Below are 25467 nucleotides of genomic sequence, written 5' to 3'. Positions count from 1 at the left end.
GACGGAGTGCTTTTAACACAGCTAACAGGAGGTGGGGGGTTAGTCACGGGAGATCTCTCGAAGGGGCATTTTCATAGGAAAGAGCAGAGACTGCTCTTCCCCTCGACACACATGGGGATAGGACAGGACGGTTGATAATACAGTTAGGATTGTCTGGCTGTGACTGAGGGTACGTGTCTACACTGCCTTTACTGGTTGCGACTGTAGCGTGTGTAGACGTACCTGAGCTAGCTTTCATCCAGCTAGTTCAGATACCAGGGCAGTGAAACCCGAGTCAGGTCTGGGCCGGTGCGGACTGCCTGTGCCACTCCAGATTCCCCGCTCCAGTACCCAAGCTGGGTCAGTTCCAGCTCGCTTGCGTATGTCTGCAGTGTAGACAGACCCGTAGTGCGGCTCCGTAACTTCTGGACCGGGGAGACCGAGCCAGGACAGCAAATGCTCCGCACTGAGGCCAGCCTGTTTCTACAGCAGCCCTTTAGAGTAAACGCCTCCATGGCGATCTTAAAAGAGCATCTACGCCGGGCCGGGGCAGGGTTGGCCGGAGATTCCCGACGGTTACAGCTCTGCCTTTACCGCTCCGTGAAGCTTCATTGCAAAGAGGGAACCACCTGTGAGCAATTCCCTAGTCAGGAATAAGAGAGGCACATGGTGTAGCTTTGTCTGCAAAGCCTTAAGGAGTTGGAGTTACAACGCTTGTCCCCCCATCTCTCAGGGTGCGTAGATATACTGGCGTTAGCTTTGATCTAGCTAGCTCCAACCCCAGGAGCACCACGGGCTATCCGACCCCGCCCAGGGTATGCACTGGAGTGGCTAGCCCGTGGAGCTAGCTAGATCAGAGCTAACCCTGTGTGTGACGCACCCGCTGACAAAACCCAGCCGTTCTCCCCCTACCCTTCAATTCCTGCTCCTTAGTCTTTTTCGCTGGCTGTGGCTGGATCCTGTTAGCCTCCCGGAGATCACACTGAGCATTAGTAAGTCCCGCCAGTTTCCATGGACACTGAAGACATCTGCTGACAGAGGGGAGGAACAAGGTGGGTGAGGTAAAATGTTTTATTGGACCAACTTCTGCGAGGGAGTGACAAGTTTGAGCTTACCCAGAGCTCACCCACCTTGTCTCTCTAGTACCCTGGGACCGACATGGCCACAACAACACTGCATATAACAGAGAGGAGGAGAAGTTACAGGAATCTGTAAGGAGGGGGACCAGCAGGAGGCGCTGTGCCCCGTGAAAGTAGCTGTTGGCCAGATACTGCAGCCTGTAGCCGTTTGATCGGTTCTCTGGCCCTGGATAGGCCCCCTTGTCTGGGCTGCAGAAGGAAACATTTTGGGGAACACCAAAAGCATTTCTAACAGGACTGATCTGAAAGGAATCCAGCAACTCCCTGAGGACTGGGCTTAAAAGGAACCTGAGAACTCATGCTCTGAATAACTTAATCGTGCCGATAAAGCATTAAAGCCAAGGCTGTGTCTTCACTGGGGGAAAAGGGACTAGTTAACTTGGCTTAAACATCCACGCTGCAAGGCAGCTGGAGTAAACCCTGACGGGGAGTCTCGTGTATCCATCAGCTACGGGGTTAAAACACTAGGCGCTCTACCCCCACCTGGCAAGACGGGGTTAACAGGACAGCTGCCTTGTGCATTTCTAACATGTTACAAGCCCGGTGTGGTGTCAGCCTTGTTCCCTACTGAAGATGAAGCCCAAGGCAAACACTGCCACGCAACCAAATCTGCTCCCCTTTGGTCTGGGGAGCAGCGCTCCAGCACTGAAACGAGAGAGGAACCTGCTAAGCCTGCCTGTTGGGTTAGGGGCCCAGCCCCATCAACAGAAGCCCCCGTTCCAAGAACTGGGCTTGTCCTTGCATTCTGCCAGAGCAGGCGGAAGAGGGGCCTGGGGCTCCAGGCAGCAGATTCACCCCCTTCAGTGAGGCTTTGGCCGTAGCTTCAGTGTCAGGGGCATGCTGCCTCCGTACATGCCCCCTTACCTCTCCCAGGGTGACCTGACCCTGCCAGCAGCTCTCACGCTGCTGGGGAGAGGCCCGCACAGTCTCTTGGGCCGTCGTGTCCTGGCAGAACGAGGAGCCAGGCTGACGTGGGGAAGCTGTCCATGCGGGGTCCGTGGCAGGGATCGGGCCGGCGGCTCATCAGGCTGACCCTGGGAAAGCCTCGCTCAGCTCGCTAAGGCGCTTCTCGTCCAGCACGTGGATCAGGGCGTTTCGCTGGTTCACCACCTCCAGCAGCTGGGCCAGGATCTCCTTCTCCGCCAGCCTGTCCTGGGGCATCTTCAGCGTCTCTGCAGGAACAGAGCAGGGAGTGAGTGCCTCGCACACCCTGCTAGCGGCCTGAGACCTCGGTTCTCCCGCCCCGGGGCGCTGTGCCGGTGCAAGCCAAGGCCGCGTGGCAGGGAAATCTGTCCCTCTACACAGACTCCCCCATTCGCATAAATGCCTCCTTCCCTGCAGCGATACCGGAGCAGAGGGGGGCAGGACACATATTCAGGCTGAATGGGATGCAACTGCCCTGCTCATCCGCACTGCTCCAGAAAAGTGAATCGACTTGGCGCTTAGGAGCCTCCTGCTTCCCAGCGGGGGCAAGGGAGGCAGCAATCAGAGACAGGCCGCTAGGAGCCCTCCGGTTGGAGGATGCCCAGAATCACATCCAGTCGTGCCGATCGCTTGTGCCACCGTCCCATTTCCACTGGCGAGGCAGGAAGGAGCCGTGCTGCCGCGTGCCTCCGTTCCCCCAGGCGCCTGCGCGTGTGACCAGACCGCCCGGAAAAGGAAGGCGCAAGGCCATGCTCCCTCTCACCTTCCATGTTCATGTACCGCCGCAGTTCCTGGTCCAGCTGGCACTGCTTCTCCTCCAGCTTCAGCCCTTGCACCCTGCAGGGGGAGAAAATAAGAGCTGTGTCAGACCCCAGGGCCAGGACTGCAGCAGCCCGTGGGCCTTTAGTGTAGGGCAGATCTCCACTCCCCAGAGCAAGAGACTGAAGGAAGTCCTCTGCCCCGGGTCTCTCTCTCTCAGAGGCGGCAGGTGCATTTACGGAGGCTGGTAACGCTCCCGGCTGGGTGGGTGGATTGGCAGGACGTTGGGGTGGCTGGAACTGGGCAATACCCTAAGCACGTTTGGCACAATGTACGTGTAACAACTTTGTGCACAAAAGGGTCAGAGTTCTACTGGGAGCTCAGGTCACCCTCCGCTGGCTGGGGAGAGGCAAGTGAGCGGGAGGCCAGCTGCACGCTGGAAAATAGAAACCGCCATTTTAGGCCACTGCGATGGGTTGCTGGGATTTTAAGGTTCAGTCTTGAATCTGGCCAGAGCTAGATACCGTCCCCCAGCAAGGAAGAGCCCTGGCCTTTCTAACGGACAGAGCTCCTCTCACTTCCTCCGTTGGGGCGTCAGACCATGCCACTGGTCAGGGACAGGCACATTGCAGGGTACTCAATTTTAGTGGAAGAGGAAGGGTTTCTCTGCAGTTCTGTTTAAAAGGGCAGCTGCTGGGACTGTTAGAGACAGTCCTGGCTGGGGCAGAGCACAGGTGGGGCTATTGAAGGAGCACTGAATTGCACTGATCCGATGAATCCCACTGTACCACCCCCAGACACGCACAACCGCGTCTTACTCAATCATGAGGTCCGACTCCTCGGAAACCAGACTGTTCTTCTTCTGCACCAGAGAGAGTAACTGGTTCATCCACTTGGTCCTCAGCTCAGACTGGGTCCCTGGGGGGGCGGGAAGAGGGGAGACCGCATGGGTAGGACAGAGCGGCGCCCCAGAGACAAACCGGATGTCACTGATCCGGAGACAAGGGCTGGTGAATGGGGGTTTGGGTGATGATACCGGTACCCGTGGGACACTGAGACAGGGCATCCTAGTGGTGCCTGTCTGCAGGCACTGGTACATTGGGATCCCTCCTACCTCCTTCGCCCCGCAGTGATCTCTCCAGCTTTATCCCCTTCTCCTCCAGCTTCCGGAACGTCACTTCAATCTCCTCCAGACGCCTCTGGATGGACTGGAATGCACCGGGAAAAGGTCACTTGGATACTTTGTCTTCCTTTCCTATCAACTGTAACCTCTGGGGAAGCGTCAAATTATGACCTCTCCAGCTGCTGGTCAGGGGGAACAGATGCCAAGGGCCAATTCTCAGCAGCCAGGAACTGCCCCAGGAATTAATAATAATGTCGTCCTTGTACAGCACCTTTAATCAATGCACTGTCATCGTGTAAAGCTCAGCACCCCTGCGAGGGAGGCATTAACTTTCCCCATCTGTAAACTGCAGCTAGCCAAGGCACAGAGCTCGGGGATTTGGCCAAGATCACAGTAAGTCAGCCACAGAGCTGGGAACGGAGCCCAGAAGCCCTGTCGTAGAATCATAGAAATGCAAGGCTGGAAGGGACCGCGAGAGGGCATTGAGTCCAGCCCCCTGCACTGAGGTGGGGCCAAGTAAACTTAATCCTGACAGGAGTTTGACCAACCTGTTCTTAAAAAGCTCCAGTGACGGGGATTCCACAACCCCCCTTGGACGCCTGTCCCTTGTGATTAGAGAGTTTTCCTAATAGCCAACCTAACTCTCCCTTGTTGCAGATGATGACCACTGCCGTTCGTCCGCCCGTCAGTGGTCACGGAGAACAAGTGATCACTGTCCTCTTCCTAACAGCCCTTCACATATCTGAAGGCTGTTATCAGATTCCCCTGCAGGACTAAACATGCCAGTATTTGTTTTTTAACCTTCCCTCACAAGTCAGGTTTTTTTAAGCCTGTTAGCATTTTTGTTGCCCTCCTCTGGGCTCTCTCCAATTTGTCCCCATCTTTCCTAAAGTGCGGCGCCCCGAATAGGACCCAGGTCTCCTGCTGAGTAAAGCGGGACAGTTACCTCCCATGTCTTACTACGGCACTCACGTTAACACTCCTCAGCCGTTTTCACAGCTGCACCCCAGTGACGACTCTCAATTTGTGATCTACTATCACCCCCAGAGCCTTTTCAGCAGGACTGCCCCCTAGCCGGCTATTCCCCACTGTCTAGCTGTGCATTTGATTTTTCCTTCCCAAGTGAAGTACTTCGCACTTGTCTTGAGTGTATTGCATCTTGTTGATTTCAGACCATTTCTCCAATTTGTCAAGGTCATTTTGAATTCTAATCCTGGCCTCTAAAGTGCCTGCAATCCTCCCCAGCGTGGTGTCATCTGCAAATTTTATAAGCATCCTCTCCAGTCTATTCTCCAAATCAATGCCCAAGATAGTGAGTGAATAATGGGGGGGCTGGGGGGAGGAATGTTAGCAAGAAACTTCAGGAGTTAACACAACATGTTAAATGGATGATGCACAATTGCATACACTATCAGTGGGGATGGTGAGGGGTTCGTCTTCCACTGAAACATCCAATGTTACTCATCGGGACTAGATCAATGGACCATTGGTCTGTTCTCATGCAGCCATTTCTAGGTTCCTAGCTCTAGCCACTGGTGTGGACAGGAACAGAAGACCAGACTGAGAAAATCCCTGACAGTATGGAGGGCTGGTATTGAGGAAGCTCTGAACTGGCCTATTGAGAGCTGTCCTAGCCCAGTGTCTGCAGTGACTCTTGGAGATTCTCCCACCCCCGTCATTCCTTACTAGGACAGGCAGTGGGTAGAGGGCCCCTCTCCCCCCCAGCTCCAGGGCATGGGCATTACCTGGGCTTTGCAGAACCTCTTCATCTCTGCCTCTTTGGCGCGGCGGGTCAGCGTTCTGTTCCAGGTGAAATATTTTTCCTTTTCGCCCAAACTTAGGAGACTCTGGAAGCACAGCACAAGAGCCAGGGTCAGAAGGGGGCACATGTCCCATGGGGCTCAACAGAGCAGCCACAAAGCCCTGAGAGACTTGGGCTGGCCTTGGCCTGGCGCTGATTGAATGACCCACGATTATTCTTTATTGTTCTTAAAGCAGCACCCACCAGCCAGCCCTTTACTAACAAGCAAGAGGCAGCGTTCTGCCCCAGGGAGCCTACAATCTAGTTAGACCAGGTGAAGTTTAGGGCAGAAGGAAAAGTGATCAAGGGGGGAGGGCGAGACAGAGTTTGGGACCCACTTACTGCAAGTTAAACCTTGTAGTGTAGACAGGGCCCCTGGGCGAGTCCTCTTAGCCCCACAGTCACACCCACGTAGCCACATTAGTATTAGTCTGTTACATGAACACCTCTATGGACTTCAGACTCATCACACTCACGTTCTCTGTTAAGTACCCAAGGTCTTGGCTCTCCTCCTCTTCCTCCTCCTCTTCGCCATCACTGTCAGTCTCCTCTATGTCTGGCCAGAGAAGAGCAGTTGATTTAGGACTAGCCCTGGGCAGGTCCCCTGGCAATCAGTGGTACAACTCGCCTTCCCAGCTGTAAATGGCTGGTGGACCCAAGATACCCCGAACACCAGGGCTCAGAGCGGGGAACTGGCTGGCAATGGGAACAGCACATTCAGTCTCATTTGGCCAGGCTTCTCCATGGCTCATTCAGGGCCCGGGTCTGCCGGCTGGGGAGCCAGTTGGAACCAAGCGTGATGGTGGGTTTTGTGAGCTGGGTGCCTGTCCATGAGGAACTGGGTTGTGACCCACCCCCCTCGTCTCACACAGCACCTCAGACAGTAGCAGCAGGGGAAGGAGCCTTCACAGGCCACTCTGGACCCACTCAAATTCCTGGGCCTCAATTCCAGCCTTGTGCAGTATTGTTGCAGGCAAAGGGAGATCAGCCACCACCACGGCAGCTTTCTGCCCTGTAACTCCTGGGGGCACCCACGGGTGCTCTGGGGAAGAGGGAGAAAGCATCTAGACACAGGGTGCTGGGGGAGAGGCGGGAGGGGAGTTCACAGCCTGGCTAGGTAACTAAGCACTCAGCTGCACCAGAGACTCAGAGGTGGCAATTACCTTCGGCCTCCTCGCTGAATCCGGGCTCAGCCCAGCAGACCTGCCCTCTCTCCGGAGCACCCTGGTCCTTCGCCGGGACGGCGCTTCGCAACGGCTCTGAGCCTGCCCGGTGCGTCCTAGGACCCTCCTGGCTCTCTGTCTCGGAGTCCAGGCTGAGCGTGGACAGCTTGAGCTTTTCCAAGAGTGACAGCTGAATTTTCTTCCTCTTCCTGGTGTCTTCCCCCTCCTCCTCGGCCTGCCTGAAGCCGGGGGCTGCGGGCCCCTTTTCTGGAGGCCCTGGGGTGGGTTGCCACGGTGCTGCGCCCAAGCTCCATTCCTCCCGCTGAGACCAGCCGTTGACCCCATCTCCTCGGCCAGCCCCAGGGTCCTGAGGCTGGGTCCTGCCTGCCGTACGGGAGGAGACGGGCCTTCCCACATCCTCCGCCAGCACAGTGCGGGGCAGAGCGGCAGGTTGCTGCATGTCTGCCGTGCCAGTGCCTCTGTCCTCTCTGGCTGGGACGCCGCCCTCCCCGGCTCCTCCAGCTCCCTCCCACGGCTCTGAAGGCTGATCCTCTGCCAGCTGTTTCGGGAAGGCGGACGGGCTCCCAGGAGGGCCCTGCCCATCAGAATCCACTCTCAGCTTCGCCGCCTCAGTGGCCAAGCCCAGGCTGCTGGTGTCGGAGGGAGAGCAGAATCGGGCGCCCTGGGAGGGATCCTAGCAGGGGCCAAACGCCGAGGGTTAGAAGTGCGGCTGGGAAGCCGCCACGGGGAACTGCATTTGCTAGCTGGTTACCAGATCAGCTCAGAGCCCGTTTACTGCTTTGCTACTGGACAGGGCTAAATCTGCAGGGATGGGCCCAGCCGGCCAGTGCTGGACACATCCCCAATGGTGCAGCTGCGGCAGGGGTCCCACTTACCTCATGCGGTGCGGCCTGGGACCCGCTGTCCGGCACGTCCATGCTACGGGGGCTGGAATAGTGCAGCATGCAGTAGAAGCGTCCTGGGGAGGGAAACCAGGCAGCGTCATAGAAGGACTCGTGGGGATGCTGCCAACTCGCACTCAGCCCCACGCTCTCATCGCTATGGATCAGATTCCTCTGCTACCCTCCCTTGCCTTTACCACAGGTTTACCACCTTTACCACCACTGATTTCAACGGGCCGACTTAGTGGGCAGAGACCACCGCCTTCCACAATGGCCAGCAGCATCTCTTTGTTACCTTGTCCTCCCCCATCTGATGTCCCTTGTCTTATACTGAGCCCCTACCCCAAGGAGCTTACAGTCTCTCTGCTCTGTGTTTGTACAGCGCCTAGCGCAATGGGGCATGACTGGGCTCCTGAGCACTAAGGCCATGCAAATAATAAATAATCAAAGCTGAGGGGTAAGGGTAGGGTAGGGTCCGGATCTAGGGTTGCAGTAACGACCACCACCTGGAGGGGATCAGAATAAAAGAATTAAGAGAAATGGAACAACCTCCTGCCTGTATTAGATTAACAGCGGAACCCGAGGGGAGGTGGCAAAAATGGGTTGAAATGGATTAAATATATAAATATTATAAGTCATACGACTTTTCTAATCAGGATTCGTCTGCTTACTGCAGCTCCCCTCCTACACTGCGTCAGCTCTGCTGTGTTCCTCTCTCTTTGTTACTGTCTCAATCCTTAGGGAAGAAAACAATGTGTCTGTTCAGGGATTCTGGTTATCCCAAGAGTAACTACATTAAACACACAAAAGCAGCTTTTATAAACCCTACAGCCAGTGGAAATGTTCCCATGTGGCTGGTTTTTAAACTATTGTCTACTGAAAACAGTTGTTTTTAAGCAAACATCCCCCTGCCATTGTTTGACAGGCAAATGTCTCCCAGGGCTAAAAACCTGGGCAGGAAACTGACGAAAGGTTTGTCTAGGCTGCCAAAAAAAAAGCATATTCATAACTCATGTTGGCTAACTCAGGTTAAAATTGGAGTGTGGACCCAGCATCTCAGGTTAGCTGCTTGAGTCCAACCCCAGGCGGCCCGATGGGCTTTACCCTGAGCTGCTAACCCAAGTGAGCAGCCCAGTTGCTGCATCTTCACCGCTGCTTTAGCCCAAATTAAAGAACACAACTTTTGTGCAATACAGACATACCCTCAAACAAAAAGGAAACTGACATTGGCTGATTCTCATCGCCAGGCTGCAAGAAATGCAAAGATTTGGGAAGCAAACAGCAGGAATAGTGACAGGTAGACTGGATTTTACAGCTCTCTTCCTCTTTAAAAGCCGCAAGTTCTCAGTAAGGTAGGTGAAGATAGTGGTTAATCACATGATTTTAAGTGGACGCTTTAAAGCAGGCTGTAAACTTAACAGAACTGGGAGGCGGAAGGCCTGCATTTCTTACTGCCCCAGTCTTTAACTCAGACCTTCCTCCCCACAGCTGGTCTCTGCCAGTCACATGTGTTTTTGCACCGATGTTGCATTAGGGCAAGTGCCATACAGAATATCCTACATGGAATTGCTGGTGCTCTGCCATGATGAATAGTTTAGTGAGTTAATAAAACTCAGCGAATATGAGACCAAGTCCCTGGAATTTTAAAGTAGGCAGCGGGTGGGAAATCCCGATGAAGACACTGGCACAACCCCTTGCGCAGAGCAGACAGGGCCTTGGTGACATGGTTCTCACGTACTCAGCCGGATGGAGCCACCTTTCCGTTGGGATAGTTGGACTCAGCTGACTCAAGACTGGCAGGGCTTGTTACGAGGCAGCTCTGGGAGCTGCCTGGCTGGATCACGAAGCCCAGACTGCCCCAGGCCTGTCGTTTCTCAGGGCTTGTCTCTGTACCCAGCCCCATTCCTGGGACCCACCATCATCCTCGTCGAAGGCGAAGTCCCCCAGGCGCAGCGTGGTTCCACACTGATGACACTGGAAGCAGCCTCGGTGGAAGAAGTGCCCCTCGGCGCTGACCCGCTCCAGGATGTACACCCGCTTGCCGCAGAAGTAACAGGCGTCGCTGCTCTCCGTGGGGGAGGTGAGCGAGCTCTGCGGAGGAAGCCAGACAGCCTTGGGGCCAGGCCAGCAGCTGCCCTGAGCTACTCACTCGTAACCCTGATGGGCCCACCCGAGTGCCAGCTGCCTGTGAGGCCCGAACTGTGCTGGGCTCCCTGTTTGTGAGCTTGGACTCGGGCTCCACCCCCGGCTTGCCACAGCCCTGAGGGGGGATAGCAGAACCCGGCATAGGAACACAGGCAGGGGGATGGAAATGGCTAGTCACTGGTGGAGAGGAGCTTAGAGGGGTCCCTCCCTGCGAGCATGGCTTTGCACAGCCCCATCCCCCCAACCCTACCTAGTACAGTCCCCCCGGGGCCTGGCAGTACGGGTCCATCTGCACTGGGTCGGGAGGTGTAAATTCCAGCTAGAGGAGACGTACTCGGGCTAGTGCTATTACTAGAACATAGCCCCGCTGGGCCAACAGGCTCCCCTGCCAGGTACATTCTCCCTTGAGCCTCTAGGCACATCGTCAGGTGGCCAGCCCCTCCTGCTGCATAGACATCTGTACTCCGTTTTTAGCACGCTAGCTCAACCACAGCTGGAGCGGGTACGTCTCCTCGAGCTGGAATTCACATCTTCCGCGTAGACGTCCCCTCACCCACTGCAATGCTAGTCACTCGGCTCCGCTCCTCTAAATACTCCAGCCACCACCAGTCTGGCCCAGATTCAAACCAGCGGCGCAGGGAGATGGCTCCTTGCCTCAGGACCCACCCTTGGAGCTCTTTAAACTGAGCTGGGATTTCCCTCACAAGCCCCCCGCCCCCGTCACAGCAAACGCAGGCAATGCCTGGCAACCCGCCAGGCCACCCCGGCTGGCCTGACAGACGGTTCCTGGGAAGTGGAGACTAACCTGCAGCCTGCCCAGCGTGGAATCGGAAGCGCTGGTCTCGGTGGGTTGAGGCTGCTCCTGGCGGTTAGTCCCCCGGCCAAGGTCAGCGATGGACAAGTCGCCTCCCACCCCTGATTCCAGCTATACAGCAACCCAACGGGGGAAAGCGAAACACATGACTACAGCCAGCGAGCGGGCCAGCAGCCTCTGCAGTGACTATTACAGCAGCCCACTCCCTTACATGCATGTCCTTGGGCCAGAAGGGGCTTGTGGCCTGCACATGCGTGTGTACGATCTGTCGGCCATGATCTGATCTGTCCAGACATTGCACACGTGTTCCTTGCACAGCCACGGGCCTCAGAGCATCACACTCACCCACACGCTGAAGCAGATGCCCACATGCCCTTCTGGAACTGGGGCAATGGCTCCGGAGAAGGCGAGGAGATTAATGGACACAGATTTCAGTGCCTAGATGTCAGATCATGGGCTGGTGCCTGGACATCACCCCCTCCACACGCTCCATAATAAAACTCCCTCCAGCGCCGGTTCCCACCGCTCAAGGCAGCCAGAGAGGCCACAGCTGAGCAACACAAAGCGCTCCCTTCCCTGGGACGCAACCTGCTGCCCTCACAGCGTGACAAGCCCCGGGGCCCAGGTCTTTCATACGACATCCCCTGTGTCCTAGCTCCTAAACCGGCCACATATGCTGACAAGAGCAGGGAAACTCACCCCTGCTTCTCTCCTCGTCCTCTTGGTCTCGGCGTCCTGCTGGGCGCTGTCCTGAAATCACAGACGGGGCTCCCTGAGTGAGACGCTGCGGCAGGAGGACGCTCTGGGCCTATGGTAGCGCCGTGTACGTTCCTCTGCTCCCCTCGCATCAGTAGGGCCCCCCAGCCCACCCGGGGCAGCTCAGGGAGGGAACAGTGCCAGCTCACCAGAGCCAGCTGCAGGCATTTGTGTTAGCAGGGAGTGGGTTGGCTCAGGATGCCGGACACCTCGTCCAGGACCTCGTGAGCACCTGGGCCGTAGACGGGGACGGCGCCCGCTGTGCAGCGGGAGACACTCGGAGCATTTACCTGGTTGCGCTTGCGAGACAGACTCAGACTCTTCTGGAGCTTGCTGAGGAACAGGACGGCTCCCCGGGTGCTGGGAGGAGCTCGCAGCTTCCCCACTTTCTCCTCTGGTTCTGCAAGGGAGAGAAAACAGGCTCGTGGCTGGGTCCGGGCCCAGCCTGGCAGCTAGCACACGGGCCGGCCACGTTCCTCGGCAGGATGCCACGGAAAGGGAGCATGTGCCATCTCAGCCGCAATCCCTCCAGCCAGCGGAGGAGGGGGGCAATCTTCAGGCCTCCCTAGGGCTGTGAATTGCAGCGTGTAGATGCGGGAGCTGGGCGTGCTGTGTTTGACAGCTGGGCTCCCTGCCAGCACAAGAGAGGCCAGGGTTCACGTCCAGCTCTCGCTCCAGAGGATGGCAGGTGCGCTGGAAGTAACAGCCTGCCCGGGGAGCTAATTCTGTAGGGTTCTGGGACCTGCCTGGTTGCCTCGCAGCCCGCTCCAGCCACGAGAGAGACTTGCACCTCACAGGCCCTGGACTAGGTTCCCAGAGCAAGGCAGAAGAACCCCTCCCTCCAGTCCCCCAAAACAGGATGATTCCACCAATGGCATCTCCTCTGTCTGCATGGGGCGGGGTGCACAGCCTGCCCCACAGGTCACATAAGCCCCCAGGGTTGGGGGAAACTCAAATTGAGATGGGGAAAACTAACTCCATGATCCCCACTGTCCATTTCAAACCAGAGAGTCCCCTGCAAAGGGAATTGCTCAGCAGCCAACTCCAGAGTCCAGCCCAGCGTCCCCCAGTCCTTCCCACCCTGACTATCCTGACCATGGCTGGGGGAGAGCAGATGCAGGGCTGGGAGCGGATACCCCCAGAGATCCAGCCCTGGAGCCCCTGAGGATCCTCACTTGCAGAAGACTTGAAGGCTTCATAGAACTGGCTCAGGTAGGTGATGAGTCCGAGCTGGTTGGGCTCGGCCACGGAGGCCATTTCAGTGCTGGAGAGGACGGGCTGGATGCCTAGCTCCTGCTCGGCGATGTCCAAGGCCATCTGGTTGTTCTTGATGGGACTGTGCTGGTCGAGGGAGTTGAAATCTCTAGGGACAGAAACGGGGTGTCAGGCTGAGGGGGAGGGAAAGCCGGCGATGTCTGCTCAGGAGCTAGGGCGGCCGGGGGCGAACCCGGTTTAGATTTCCCCCTCCTCGTCCAGTGAAGGAACAAACTAAGCACACGAGAGTCAGGCAGCTGCACGCCTGCCTCATGCCCCCCACGCTGACCGCGCATGGAAGCAGCCTCGGTGGAAGAAGCACCCCTCGGCCCTGGGCAGGGCGGGGATCATCCACTGGGCCAAATACAGCAACATTCAGCAAGGGCGGGGGGCCAAAGGTCAGGTTGTGGCGGGAACTAGAGCTTTGGGGGTGCAGGGCGGGGTAGTAGGAGGCACCATCCAGCCGCCACGAAACACACATCATCCCCCCGGCAAACCGGCACCTAGGAATTCCCAGCAGCAGCCACCGCAGGGACACACACGCTCCCAGCCCGGGGCCAAGTGTTGTGTGGCAGCCCAGCCGGGGTCGTCCTCCCATCCCCAAGCCACGGGGACAGGGTGGAGCCTTACAGGAGGTTGGGCCGGAAGCGGTGGATGAGGGCGCACAGGGCCAGGCCGCTTTTCCAGGAGTGCGTGAAGTCCGTCACCGTGACGCCGCGGTAACCCGCCGTGTGGGTCTGGCACCAGCTCAGGAGCTCCTCGTAGGCCCTGCCGACGTCTGGAGGAGAGAGAGGATAAGGCACGGGGCTGGGACTGGGGGGGGGCACAGCTGTAAAAGGGAGCAGCCAGGGGATCGGAGCTGGGAAACCTACAATCACCTCCATCAAGGGCCTTGGGGTGCAGGGGGCAGCAGGTGGGTCGCTTCCTTGGGCCGCAGAATGTGGGAGCAAGGGCATGGGGCTCACGGAGAGGACGGGGAGACCGTGTCTCCTGTTAGCTGCTGCTGAGGCGACAGCACCCCCAGACTCAGCCTGCCAGCCCAGCCAAGGACAGGTTCCCATGGCGACCTGCCAGCCATCGGGGAGCAAGTGGCTCCCAAGGCCACCTCCCAAAAAACGAGGGAAGAACTGCTCATGTCCCCTCCAGGGAGGGAGCCACAGTCCCCATGCCCGGCTCCCCACCCCTCTGCAGCACGCGGACACTCTGGCTCCTGGGACGCTGCTGGGGTGAGCGGAAGTGGGGCAGGAGGAAGGAGGGAGCGCCCTGGGGAGGAGAAGACAGGAGAGGATCTAAAAGAGGAGCCAGAGGGTGCACAAGGTCCCACCCCGGAGGCACCAAGTCTCAGCCAAACGCCCACGGCTTGGGTATAAGCGGGCACATGGAGAAAGGGCGCCAGGAAAGTCAGCGATAGGGGTGGAAAGCCCGACAGAAAAGGGAGCAAAAAGTCAGGCAGGCACCCAGCACCGGGGCTGGGTGGTGAGGGAAGCTCCATCAGCCGCTGCTTCTCCAGGGTGAGGAGGGTGACGCATGCACGGGGTGGAAGGCAGGTCTGTGGGGGGATCCGTCCAGCTGGATGCTCAGGGGTGGGCCTCCCAGACTTGCCTGTGCTCTCACGACTGTTTCTCTTCTTATGGTCGATCTCGATCATCCCCACCACGTACATGTCACGGACCTGCAGAGAGAGACACCCCGAGAGCTGGTTACTGACATTGCAGGACAAGGCAATCTGCAGAAGAAAAGGCCTCCGGTCCTGGTGAAGGGAGGCCAAAACCCCAGTAGAGGGAACACAAGGAGTGTGCGGCCCTCTGACAGAGCACCCAGCCATGCCCTCTCTCCTTCTGAGACCAAGCTGGCTAGCGACCTGTGCAGCTCACCGCTGGCTCTTCCCCAGAGCTGGCTGCATTCGCTTGCTTACTGGGCCTGTGCACAGTCAGCTGCATCGTGGATTCACGGTTCATTCCTCTACTACCCACCGGCTCTCAAGCTGTGCAGATATACACCTGTCCCTGGGGCAGAGGGCAACAGCTGGGTGGAATCAATATGGGGTGTGAGGTTACAACTTGGATTATCCCATCATTCCTATGAGAACAGAGCAGAGACCTCACTCCGTGCTCAGTTCCCAGGAGCGTGCAGCGCCATGTCGGCCAAGTGGACACAATTATCCCTTGGTGGAGGTAACAAACCAGGCAGGGAGAGAGAAATGGCTTTAGGAACAAGGGCTGGTGCTTGTGACACCAGCCGCAAGGAGCCCCGGCAGGGCGGGATCTCCGTGTGGCCTGGACGAGTTACCTGGTTGGGCTTTATGGCTTGGAGGTTGATGTTGCGGTAGCGAGTGGTAGGGTCAATGCTGTACTGGCTGGTGTTTTTGTTGGTGTTGTCGGGGGACGTTTGAGACAGCTGCTGGTAGATGCTCTCCCTGCACAGAGGAAACGAGCCAGGTTAAACACGGACGTTCCTCCGCCATTGATCTCAAAAGCGAGGAAGGTAAAGGAACGGAGGGTTCAGAAGAGGAAAATAGAAAGGAGCATAAACTTTGGCAAGTCAAGTGGAAAAGCATCATGGGGCAGGCCAGGAGAGGATTGGGAGAGCAAGTAGCTAAAGATGCAAAAACCAACAGTACATTTTTAAAGTACATCAGAAGCAGGAAGCCTGCCAAACAGTCAGTGGGGCCACTGGACGACCCAGGTGCTAAAGGAGCACGCGAGGAAGACAAGGCCGTTGTACACGAGTGAAATGAATTCTTTGCACCGGCCTTCGCTGCAGAGGATGTGGGGGAGATTCCCACACCTGAGCCATTCCTTTTAGGTGACAAATCTGAAGAACTGTTGCAGATTAAGCAGGGTTTGGAATAAACTGATAAATTAATCCGTAATAAGTCAGCAGGACCAGTTGGGATTCACCCAAGACTTCTGAAGAAATTCAAATCTGAAATGGCAGAACGACTACCTGTGGTATGTAACCTCTCGCTTAAATCAGCCTCTGCACTAGATGACTGGAGGATAGCTAATGTAACACCAATTTTTTAAAAAGGCTCCAGGGGCAATCCTGGCAATTACGGGCCAGTAAGCCTGACTTCAGTAACAGGCAAATTGGTTGAAACTATAGTAAAGAACACAATTATCAGACATATAGATGAACAGGATATAGAATCATAGCACTTTAAGGGACCTCGAGAGGCCATCTAATCCAGTCCCCTGCATTCATGGCAGGGCTAAGTATTATCTAGACCATCCCTGACAGGTGTTTGTCCAACCTGCTCTTAAAAATCTCCAATGATGGAGATTCCACAACCTCTCTAGGCAATTTATTCCAGTGTTTAACCACCCTGACAGTTAGGAAGTTTTTCCTAATGTCCAACCTAAACCGCCATTTCCGCTACAATTCAAACCCATTGCTTCTAGTCCTATCCTCAGCGGTTAAAGAGAACAATTTGCCTCCCTCCTCCTTGTAACAAACTTTATGTACTTGAAAACTGTTATCATGTCCCCTCTTGGTCTTCTCTTCTCCAGACTAAACAAACCCAATTTTTTCAGTCTTCCCTCATAGGTTATGTTTTCTAGACCTTTAATCATTTTTGTTGCTCTTCTCTGGACTTCCTCCAATTTGTCCACATCCTTCCTGAAATGTCTCTCCCAGAATTGGACACAATACTGCAGTTGAGGCCTAATCAGCACGGAGTAGAGTGCAAGAATTACTTCTCATGTCTTGCTTACAACACTCCTGCTAATACATCCCAGAGTGATGTTTGGGGAAGAGAGAAGACAGATTTTGTAAAGGGAAATCATGCCTCACCAATCTATTAGAATTCTTTGAGGGGGTCAACAACCATGTGGACAAGGGTGATCCAGTGGATATAGTGTGCTAGGACTTTCAGAAAGCCTTTGACAAGGTCCCTCACCAAAAGCTCTTAAAAACAAATTAAGCAGTCATGCGGTAGAAGGGAAGGTCCTCTCAAGGACCAGTAACTGCTTAAAAGACAGAAAAAAAGGTAGGAATAAATGGTCCAAAGCAGACTGCAAAGAGCTACAAAGGGATTTCACTAAACTGGGTGACTGGGCAACAAAATGGCAGATAAAATTCAATGTTGATAAATACAAAGTAATGCACAGTGGAAAACATAATCCGAACGATACAGATCAAATGCTGGGGTCTAAGTTAGCTGTTACCGCTCAAGAAAGATCTTGGAGTCCTTGTGGAGAGTTCTATGCTCAACGGGCAGCAGCCGTCAAAAAAGCAAACAGAGTGTTAGGAGCCCTAACAAAGGGATAGATAATAAAAGAGAAAATATCATAATGCCACTGTACAAATCAACGGTCCACCCACACCTGGAATACTGCGTGCAGTTCTGGTCACTCCATCTCAAAAAAGATATATTCGAATAGGAAGAAGTACAGAGAAGGGCAACAAAAATGATTAAGGGAATGGAACAGCTTCCGTGTGAAGAGAGATTAAAAACTCTGGGAAGGTTCATATTAGAAAAGAGACGACTGGGGGCAGGGGGTGAGATGATAGAGGTCTATACAATCATGACTGGTGTGGAGAAAAAGTGAAGAGGGAAGTGTTGTTTACCCCTCACATAACACAAGCACTATGGGTCTCCGGATGAAATTAGTAGGAGCGGGTTTAAAACAAATATAATGAAGTTTTTCTTCACCCAACGCACAGTGAACCTGTGGGACTCGTTGCCAGGGGATGGTGTGAAGACCAAAAGTATAACTGGGCTCAGAATTAGATACGTTCATGGAGAATAGGTCCATCAATGGCTATTAGCCAAGATGGTGAGGGTGTCCCTAACCCTGCAGCTGCCAGAAGCTGGGAGTGGATGACCAGGGACAGATCACTCAAAATTGCCCTGCTCTGTTCATTCCCTCTGAAGCACCTGGCACTGGCCACTGTCAAAAGACAGGATAGTGGCTAGATGGACCATTGGTCTGATCCAGTCTGGCTGTTCTTATGCTCTTAAGAGCTCAGAGTGTGAGTGATCTAGGCAGACACCACAGCTCTAAAGACACAACCTGCAATCAGGCGCTTCCTGGCAGTCAATGGTCTTGAGAAGGGCTGAATTTAGTGCTAAGCAAAGGTGCCAGCTTGAGACCAAAGTCCTTTATTTGTCAGCAGTGACAGTGCAGACTTCCCCCACGCCCGAGCCCTACCATGCAGGGGCCCCTCCAGGAGCCAGAAGGGAGCTCAGTCACTCCTTGCCCTCTCTGTTGAGGCTGCCATTGTGCATGTGATGGCTGGTTGTGCCACACAGACACCTGTCCGCTAGGAACTAGACAGACCCAACTCAATTCACACAGGGCACCAGACAGCCACCGTTACTGCCCTGGGCCAGATTCCGGGGGGTGATCTAGAAGTGAAAGGCTCCACATTGCCCTGACCCAGCCCCTCACAGCAGCCACGCTTCCTAGGTCTCTTCCTTGCAGGGGGCTCGAAACAGCTGAGCCACATGGATCTAAGGATGCCTTGTGCTCTGAGCACCTGATGTGCCGTATCCTACCTGCTGTACAAAGGCACTAAGTTCTCCAGAGCAGGGATTGTCTTTACATTTCGGAACATGGGGATTGCCAGACTGGACCAGATTAGGGGTCCATCTAGACTGGTATCCTGGCCGCAACAGTGGCCAGCACCTGCTGCTTCAGAAGAAGGTGCAAGAACCCTGCAGTTACGGGATTACCTGCCCCCAGGGGAAGTTTCCTCCTGACTCTCTATCGTTAGAGGTTGGCTTGTGCCCTGATGCATGAGGGTTGATAGCTCTTGTACTGCACCAAGCAAACACACACAATCTGGAACCCGTGAACAGCCCCCGTCCCCACCCTTGCAGGAGTAGAGTCCTCACCTCTCAGCCAGAAGGTCCAGTGGGGAGGTTCCTGCTGCCCATCTTTTCACCATCCAGGCAGTGTCAAAGGCGGCCAAAAAACCACGTGCCACGCCGGTGCCCAGCGGCCAGAATGGCTACAAAACACGAGACAGAGAGAGTGGAGGGGATGGGAGCTGCACATGTGTTCAGTAACACTACGGGAGGATTTTCAGAGTCCTGGCTGAGGTCCCTGGCACACAACAGCCTCCAGCTTCGAGTGCAATTGAACACACAAAAAGCAACCTGCTCCTGAGGTCCGGAAGGTTGGTGCTGTGATTGGGAGCCACCCAGGCAGGTTTGTATAATTTTTGGTGGTGCCCAGAATGGGTCCAAGTCCCGCCCCCCCCACCACACACACACACCTGCCTAAGGTTCTGGGAGGGAGTTCAGGTGTGGGAGGGGTGCAGGCTCTGGGAGGGAGTTTGGGTGCTGGGTGCAGGCTCTGGGCTGGGGCAGGAGGTTGGGGTGTGGGAGAGGGTGAGGGATGCAGCCCTTACCTCGGGCGCCTCCCAAAAGCGACCCGCACGCCCCTCTTGCAGTGGCTCCTAGGCAGGAGGGCCGGGGGTCTCTGTGCACCGCTGCCCACAGGCACCGCCCCCGCGGCTCCCATTGGCCGCAGTTCCCAGCCAATAGGAGCTGTGGAGTTGACGCTCGGAATGGGGGCGGAGACACACACACACACCCCCAGGGCCGTGCTGGCCCCTTCCGGGAGTGGCACGGAGCGAGGCTGGGCAAGAAGCTGCCTTAGCCCCGCTGTGCTGCCGGTGGTGGCGGCAGGGGGCCCCCGGGGCCCTTTTAAATCGCCATGGGGCAGCAGGCAGGGCTGGGGGAGAGACTGGTGGAGCTGGGCCCCCGGGCCCTGAATATTCCTGGAGCACAGGCAGCATGGGCCCATATAACTCGCCGCTGGTTCTCACACAGTGCTCCGCATTCACACAGCTGCTGCCCAACTGGGTAGCTGCCAATGGAAGAAGTCAGAGCTGCATGTCAGCAGAGGGAGGCACGCATCTGGGGGGCTCCTGCTTCAAGCCTCTCCCCTCCTTACTCCCACCCCTGACCTCCGAAAAACCAGAACCTGGGTGTCAGCCCGGGAGCTGAGCTCTCCCAGACAAAGGGCTGCTAGTGGACAGAGCCATGGGGCCCAGCTCGAGGATGGGACTCCAGGCTACAGACGAAACAAAGGGGAGAGATTAGAGGAGAGAGTCAGCTCGCTCCCTGGTTGGCCGGAAGGACGACCCTCAGCCCTCACGATCCAGAGACAGCATTCACCCCAGCCAGCCCAGAGACGCAGCGGAGCCTGGGGCCCTGGGCAGGGCGCGGCTCAGAAAAGAAAAGCTTACTGGAGACACAGGCACAGAGCTCCGTGTGAAGCTGCCTAGTGAAACGAGGCCTGGACAATTTCCAAACCCCGGGAAGGCTCTGCCCTGTGACTCAGATGCAGCTTGCAGGGACCCCAGGCTCCAGCGAGTTGCCGGGCAACACTGAACCCTGCCCGGTGCTGGGACCGGTAGTCTCAGCACTTCGGGGCCCAGTGCCCAGTCATGGACATGGACAGTGCTTTTTGCTAGGGATCTCTCAGCACTGCGCACATTCACCAACCTGCTCGGCCTCACAGGAGTGGTCGTTATCCCAGTTCAACGGAGAGGGAAACTGAGGCGCGCAGGGGTGAATGTTCCGTAATGAGGTGGGGTCAGGAATGGCAACCCGAAGTCCTGACACTCAGCCCTTGCTCAAACTACTAGCCGGCTCCATGCTATATAAGGCTCCATCTTCGCTACGAGCGAGGGGTGGGGCTCCCCTGTCCGTGTGCACGCACTCACGCTAGCTTTCATCGAGCTAGCGTGAGTCTGGATAGCAGCACAGCCACGGTGGCGCAGGTCACGGCAGCAGAGCATGGCTTAGCCGGGCCAAGCATAAAGCCATGGCCTAAATCAGGAGCAGCCCTTGGGCTCCTGGCATGACACCAGCCCTGCCCCAATTGCTACAGCACATGTTTGAAGATGCTGTCTCGGGTTAGGGGAAGAATCACCACAGCTGGGAAACACGGGCATTGCCCTGAGCGGGAGTGGGGAGTGTGGCCGGTCAGTCTGCTGCCTGACAGGGAGAGTTAGGGTTTGCATAAACTCTGCCCCTGGGCTGCCAGCGCTGCCAAGGGGACACTCTCAGGGAAGGAGATGCCTCCAGCCTTGCAAGCTGAGGCTGCAAAGGGATCCCGGCCAGAGCCCATCCTCCCCTGCCCCCACACCTGTTCGTCTCTCGTTCGGCGGACACTGACCTCCACCAGACAGTCTCCCACCAGCCCGATGAGCAGCCGGGCCCCGTGGCACTCGCGCACCAGGGCTGCATTCTCCGAGCGGTTCATGCAGGTGAAGTCAAACATGTCGACGTCCGGGCAGTTCCGGTGGTTCAGAGCGAACTCCAAGTCAGGCAGCTGGTAGTTGGTGGAGAAGTTGGCGGCTTCCTTGGCATAGCTGAGGAGGGCTTCTTGACTGATGTTCTCAGCAGACAGCAGGCTCTCTATGTCCGCTTTGTCCTACGGGAATGGGGGGCAGGGTGTTACTCAAAAGGGGATTCCTGGCACAGGTGCCCAAAAGCGTATTTGTTCACCACCTATCAAGATGCAGCCACCTCTGAGGTGGAACACGGCAGCTGAATAAGAGTGCACAGCAACAGGCATGGGCAGGAAATATGAAGTTATAACATATCCCACTGAAACCACAAGGAGCGATGTAGGTCAGCAGGATGTAACACCTGTATGGAAATTTGCCAGGACACACCCACTCCAGCAAGGAGTTCCATAGAGCGTTAGTGGTTGGCACCTGCGTTTTAGGTCTCATCTGAAAAATGGTCTTTCCAGCAGCACTCTACTCTTAGCACCAGACTGATGCATTGGCCCAGGGTACGTCTACACTGCAGCCCTGAGTGTGACTGCAACTTGAGCTGCGGTAGCCACGCTAGCTTTAATCTAGCTAGCTTGGGTACTGGAGCCGTGAAGCCATGGCAGCATGAGCTGTCCACACCCACCTGGAACTTCACACACTGAAACAGCTCCGCCGGGCCGGGACCCGAGCAACCCGCATTAAAGCTAGCTTGGGTATGTCAGCTGGAGCGGCAGCCACTCCCAGTGCTTGTGGGCTAGCCATACCCTAGAGAGAGAGAAGTGCCCCTCAGCGAATCCCCAGCACCATTTCTGTCCTCTGGAGGCCTCCCAGCCAGGCACTGCCCCCAGCCCTTGCAAGCACCGCCAGGATGGTAGCACAGTGCACCACGCCTACATGTACATGTTCCTTATGTTCCAACAGGCTGGGTGCATGAAACACAAGCCGGTGCCCTGGTGAACTCAGCTATCTGGTCCCATCTCTCCCATCCCACGGCGGCCAGCCTCCTCCCCACGCCGACGCTGGGCCCCCTCACCTGGACAATGACCCCCTTTCTGAGCAGGCTCTGTTTTTTGGCCGTCATGACAAAATAGTGGGTGTCATCTTTGTAGTAGACAATGTTCTCCAAGTCGATACCTGGCACGGGGCAAAGGTATAAACAGAGGGTTGAGGTGGAGCTGGGCCGAGAGAGCTGGCGTGAGAATGCCGTCCAAGAACAGGCAGCTGCCCTACAACCCGCTCCATTCACAGACAGACAGGGTGCGGGTTGTTGCAGCCCTGGAGGACGGGGGATGCACAGGGGACGGGATTAGCTGACGGGGGAAAGGCCCTGCCAACCTGTTTTGTTGTAGAGGTTCTGGAAGAACTGCTGGTTGTAGATGCGGGCCACACCGCTGATCTCGGCGACCTCCACCTCGGCCCGGCTGTGGCGGTTGACGAAGTTGGTGGTGATGCCGATCGCCAGCTTCCCACGCATCTCCTTCCGCTTGAACCCTGGGGACAGACACAGACACCGTGCCCGTCAGGCCTGCTGGGGCCCTTCCTAGCCCCCAGGAAAGGGGGCATTGGCAGCGCAGGGAAAAGCCTGTGGGGGGTGGAGGCAGAGAAGAGGGGTGCAGGCCGAATCAGGCTGGCGAGGGTCAGGACATACCCCCAGGGGCACAGCGTCCTTGTCTGCTATTCGGCTGCTCCAAGAACCACCCAGCCCGACATCCAGGGCGCTGCGTCTGGAGCAAGTGCCAGCGGTGGCAGGAGCAAGGTTTGAGAAGGGCCTGGACCAAGCCCCAGCTCTGAACCCCCCATCCTCCTTGGGCCAGCGCCAAGCTAGCAATGTGCAGCCGGAGGGCAGGACCACGTACCAATTACTGAGCACTGAGGGGGAATCGCTCCCTGCCCCCAGGAGCTCCCGGCCCAGCACAGACGCTGGGGAGTGAGGGAAGCACCATTAGGGGACTGGGGGGACAGTGGCCCAGGAAGGGAGGTCCCCCGCTGTTCGGTTTTCTCAGGGAAGGGGCGGGCCTGGAGGCCGGGCAGTTCTGGGCCGTAGGGGCCCCTGTGCAAGCACTGGGAATGCCCCGCTGCATGATGCTACATGCATTTTAAGGCAGCAGCTGGCCAGCCCTGCGGCCACGGCCTTGCAGATGTTCGGGGCACGCCTCAGCGGGTGGCGTGAGCAGCGCCGGCTATCAGGAGCCGACCTGTCTCAAGGCCTCTTCTCCCCCTCCCCCGTTTCCCCCCCAGCTGCATTTCAGACCCTTCACGGTACAAGCCGCGGCACCAAGCTGCCTGGCTCACGCACATGCCCTGCTCCAGAGAGCGCTGCATTCCCCCCCAGCCCGCCCCAGGCCGAGAGACTCCAGACCCACGAGGAACTGAGCCGAGAGAGAACAACCCCCATCCATTCCCAGGCAGGCCCTGCAGCCTCTCTCTCCGCCCCCCTCATCCGTGAGAAGAGACTCGATCAGGGTCCCGGGGCCCATCGGCCCAGCTGACGTGACCAGAAGCTCCATTGTTTTCCCTTAGCCCAGCCACCCTGAGAAGGGTGGCGAGCACTGGCCCCTCCTCAGCCAATGCTGCTGGCCAGCCCCTGGGTACGGGGGGTGCGTCTGGCCCCAGAGGGGCCCCCCCATCAGCCCCCGAGCCCTGTGGAGACTGTACTTGCCCTCATGGTAGAGGAGAAGGAACATCAAGCAACAGAGGAGATGGAGTGCCCCCCGCCGCGCTCTAGCCAGGCTGGAAGGGAGGGGGACACACTAGCTGCAGCTCACGAGGGAGCAAGCCCTCACCTTTAGGCACAAATTTGCCTCCTCCAGCTGAGATGAGGACGTCAAATTCATACTGCCCCACGGGAGAGGAGCTGGGCTGGAGCGCAGCCCTCCAGGCACCACCTGCGGAGAAAGACAATGGAGAGGGGGGCGTCGGAGGGGGCCTGAGCGACACCCCAGTATGAAAACTCCCCCGTCCCCCTGCCAGGCATGTTTATACATAACGAGGGGGGTGCGATCTAGTGGTTTGAGCTCATGGCTCGTCATCAGGAGTTCTGGGGTCTAATCCTAGCTCTACCAGTAACTCACTGCATGACTTTGGGTGAGCCACTCCCCCGCTCCATGCCTCAGTTTCCCCATCTGAACAATGGGGATAATGGTATTGGCCCCACCCCCTGGAGAGGGGAGGAGTTTGTGAAGCTGGATTGGCATTTGTGGAGGCACCGATACCGTTATTTAAAATAAAACAAAAACCTCAGGAGACTGAGGGGAAATCGACCCACAGCTCAAAACCACGTCACAAGTGCGTTAGTCCTCTGCAGAGACTTCAGTCTTGGTCAGCAGCATTTAGCAGGCAAAGGGGATAAATCCCCCAACCCCTCCTCAACCTACACCTAGTTGGTGTTGGTCCTGCTTTGCGCAGGGGGTGGGACTAGATGACCTCCTGAGGTCTCTTCCAACCCTGATCTTCTATGATTCTATCTGGAGGCAGATCTCCCTGAACTCCAGGGAACAGCCTCGCCCTAGGTGGAGGTGCCAGCAGTGTTATGGGGCGGCTTGAACCCCTCGGTGTGATCTCAGAAAAGTTCACGCACACCTGGGGCACTTCTCTGCATCCCCCGACCCCAGGACAGCCCCTCCGCGATGAGCTGCACCACCAGCACAGGACAGGCTGGATTTCAGCCAGCCACAGCTGGAATGAGTCCAGGCCACAAGGCTCCGGCTTCCCTACCCCGTCCGCTTCCCTTCTCTGCAGGGGGGATGAGCCCCTCAAACTGCACGTTGACATGAACTTCAACCCCCAGCAGCAAGGCGACCTTCAGGAGGATCAGCTGCAACTGACGGATACCTGGAGAGAGAAAGACAGAGCGAGTGAGCAGAAATCAAAGCTCCCCAGAGCTCAGCCGCAGACAAAGCCCATTCGAGTCCATCCCCCACTCAGCTCCCCTGCCTTGTGGGTCACAGACTCCGACCACTCCCTGCTATCTGACCCTAGGCAGCTCCCTAGCTACTTGCCTGCCAGCTACAGACTTGGGGCCCGGATCTCTCCCCACTATGGGACGCAGGCTGCTTTACCAGGGAGGGCAGCTGCTACTGCAGAATCCCCTGGAGCAGCGCTGGGGTGGGGGGACCCCTTTGATGTGCAGACACAGGTCGAAGAGCATTGGAGATGGGGCTCGGCCCCAGAAGGCAGGTGCCAGCTGTGTTTATCGTGCAGGCCGGGGGCAAAGTTGCCCTTGGTGTGAAACAGAGCGTGGGGGGAGCTGAAATCCACAGTAGCGTCTCCGGGGGCACGCTGGGATGGGGCTCCCTTTGGGACAGCCGGGCCCCAGACCCCAGCTCACCCAGCCACAACCACAGGGCACTTTGGCCATTCCACCAGCCTCCCCCACAACCCCAGCTGCAGGTGCCCCTCACTGCCACAATCCCCACAAGCTGCAACATGCCCCCGGCACAGCTCTGTCTACCCCCCCACACACACACA

The 25467-nt window shown here is 56.9% G+C and overlaps 1 protein-coding gene across 9 annotated transcripts in view; it reads right to left on the bottom strand.

The window, feature by feature from the left end:
- Window positions 1–117: 117 nt before the first annotated feature.
- MICAL1 (microtubule associated monooxygenase, calponin and LIM domain containing 1) overlaps window positions 118–25467 on the bottom strand; it is a 41860-nt gene continuing 16510 nt past the window's right edge. For 4 of the 9 annotated variants that reach the window (XM_043533429.1, XM_043533430.1, XM_043533428.1 and 1 more), the window contains 22 exons: window positions 24715–24831; window positions 23784–23885; window positions 22336–22491; window positions 22034–22134; window positions 20895–21152; window positions 18599–18714; window positions 15049–15175; window positions 14362–14431; window positions 13390–13537; window positions 12642–12868; window positions 11796–11905; window positions 11449–11499; window positions 10741–10860; window positions 9707–9881; window positions 7785–7867; window positions 6889–7582; window positions 6193–6281; window positions 5670–5771; window positions 3916–4009; window positions 3620–3719; window positions 2806–2879; window positions 1030–2290 (listed from right to left, as the gene is read on the bottom strand). In XM_043533429.1, coding sequence (XP_043389364.1) covers window positions 2142–2290; window positions 2806–2879; window positions 3620–3719; window positions 3916–4009; window positions 5670–5771; window positions 6193–6281; window positions 6889–7582; window positions 7785–7867; window positions 9707–9881; window positions 10741–10860; window positions 11449–11499; window positions 11796–11905; window positions 12642–12868; window positions 13390–13537; window positions 14362–14431; window positions 15049–15175; window positions 18599–18714; window positions 20895–21152; window positions 22034–22134; window positions 22336–22491; window positions 23784–23885; window positions 24715–24831 — 3263 coding nt within the window. In that variant the 3' untranslated portion in view covers window positions 1030–2141. Of the gene's footprint in view, window positions 2291–2805; window positions 2880–3619; window positions 3720–3915; window positions 4010–5669; window positions 5772–6192; window positions 6282–6888; window positions 7583–7784; window positions 7868–9706; window positions 9882–10740; window positions 10861–11448; window positions 11500–11795; window positions 11906–12641; window positions 12869–13389; window positions 13538–14361; window positions 14432–15048; window positions 15176–18598; window positions 18715–20894; window positions 21153–22033; window positions 22135–22335; window positions 22492–23783; window positions 23886–24714; window positions 24832–25467 lie in introns of all 9 variants that reach the window. The other 5 variants (XM_037884827.2, XM_043533435.1, XM_043533432.1 and 2 more) reach the window with 5 other exon arrangements.

Source organism: Chelonia mydas, chromosome 21 (genome assembly GCF_015237465.2).
Source record: "Chelonia mydas isolate rCheMyd1 chromosome 21, rCheMyd1.pri.v2, whole genome shotgun sequence".
NCBI classification, from domain to species: Eukaryota; Metazoa; Chordata; order Testudines; family Cheloniidae; genus Chelonia; species Chelonia mydas.
Note: the sequence above shows the minus strand (reverse complement) of the source record. Positions and strands in the feature narration are given on the sequence as shown.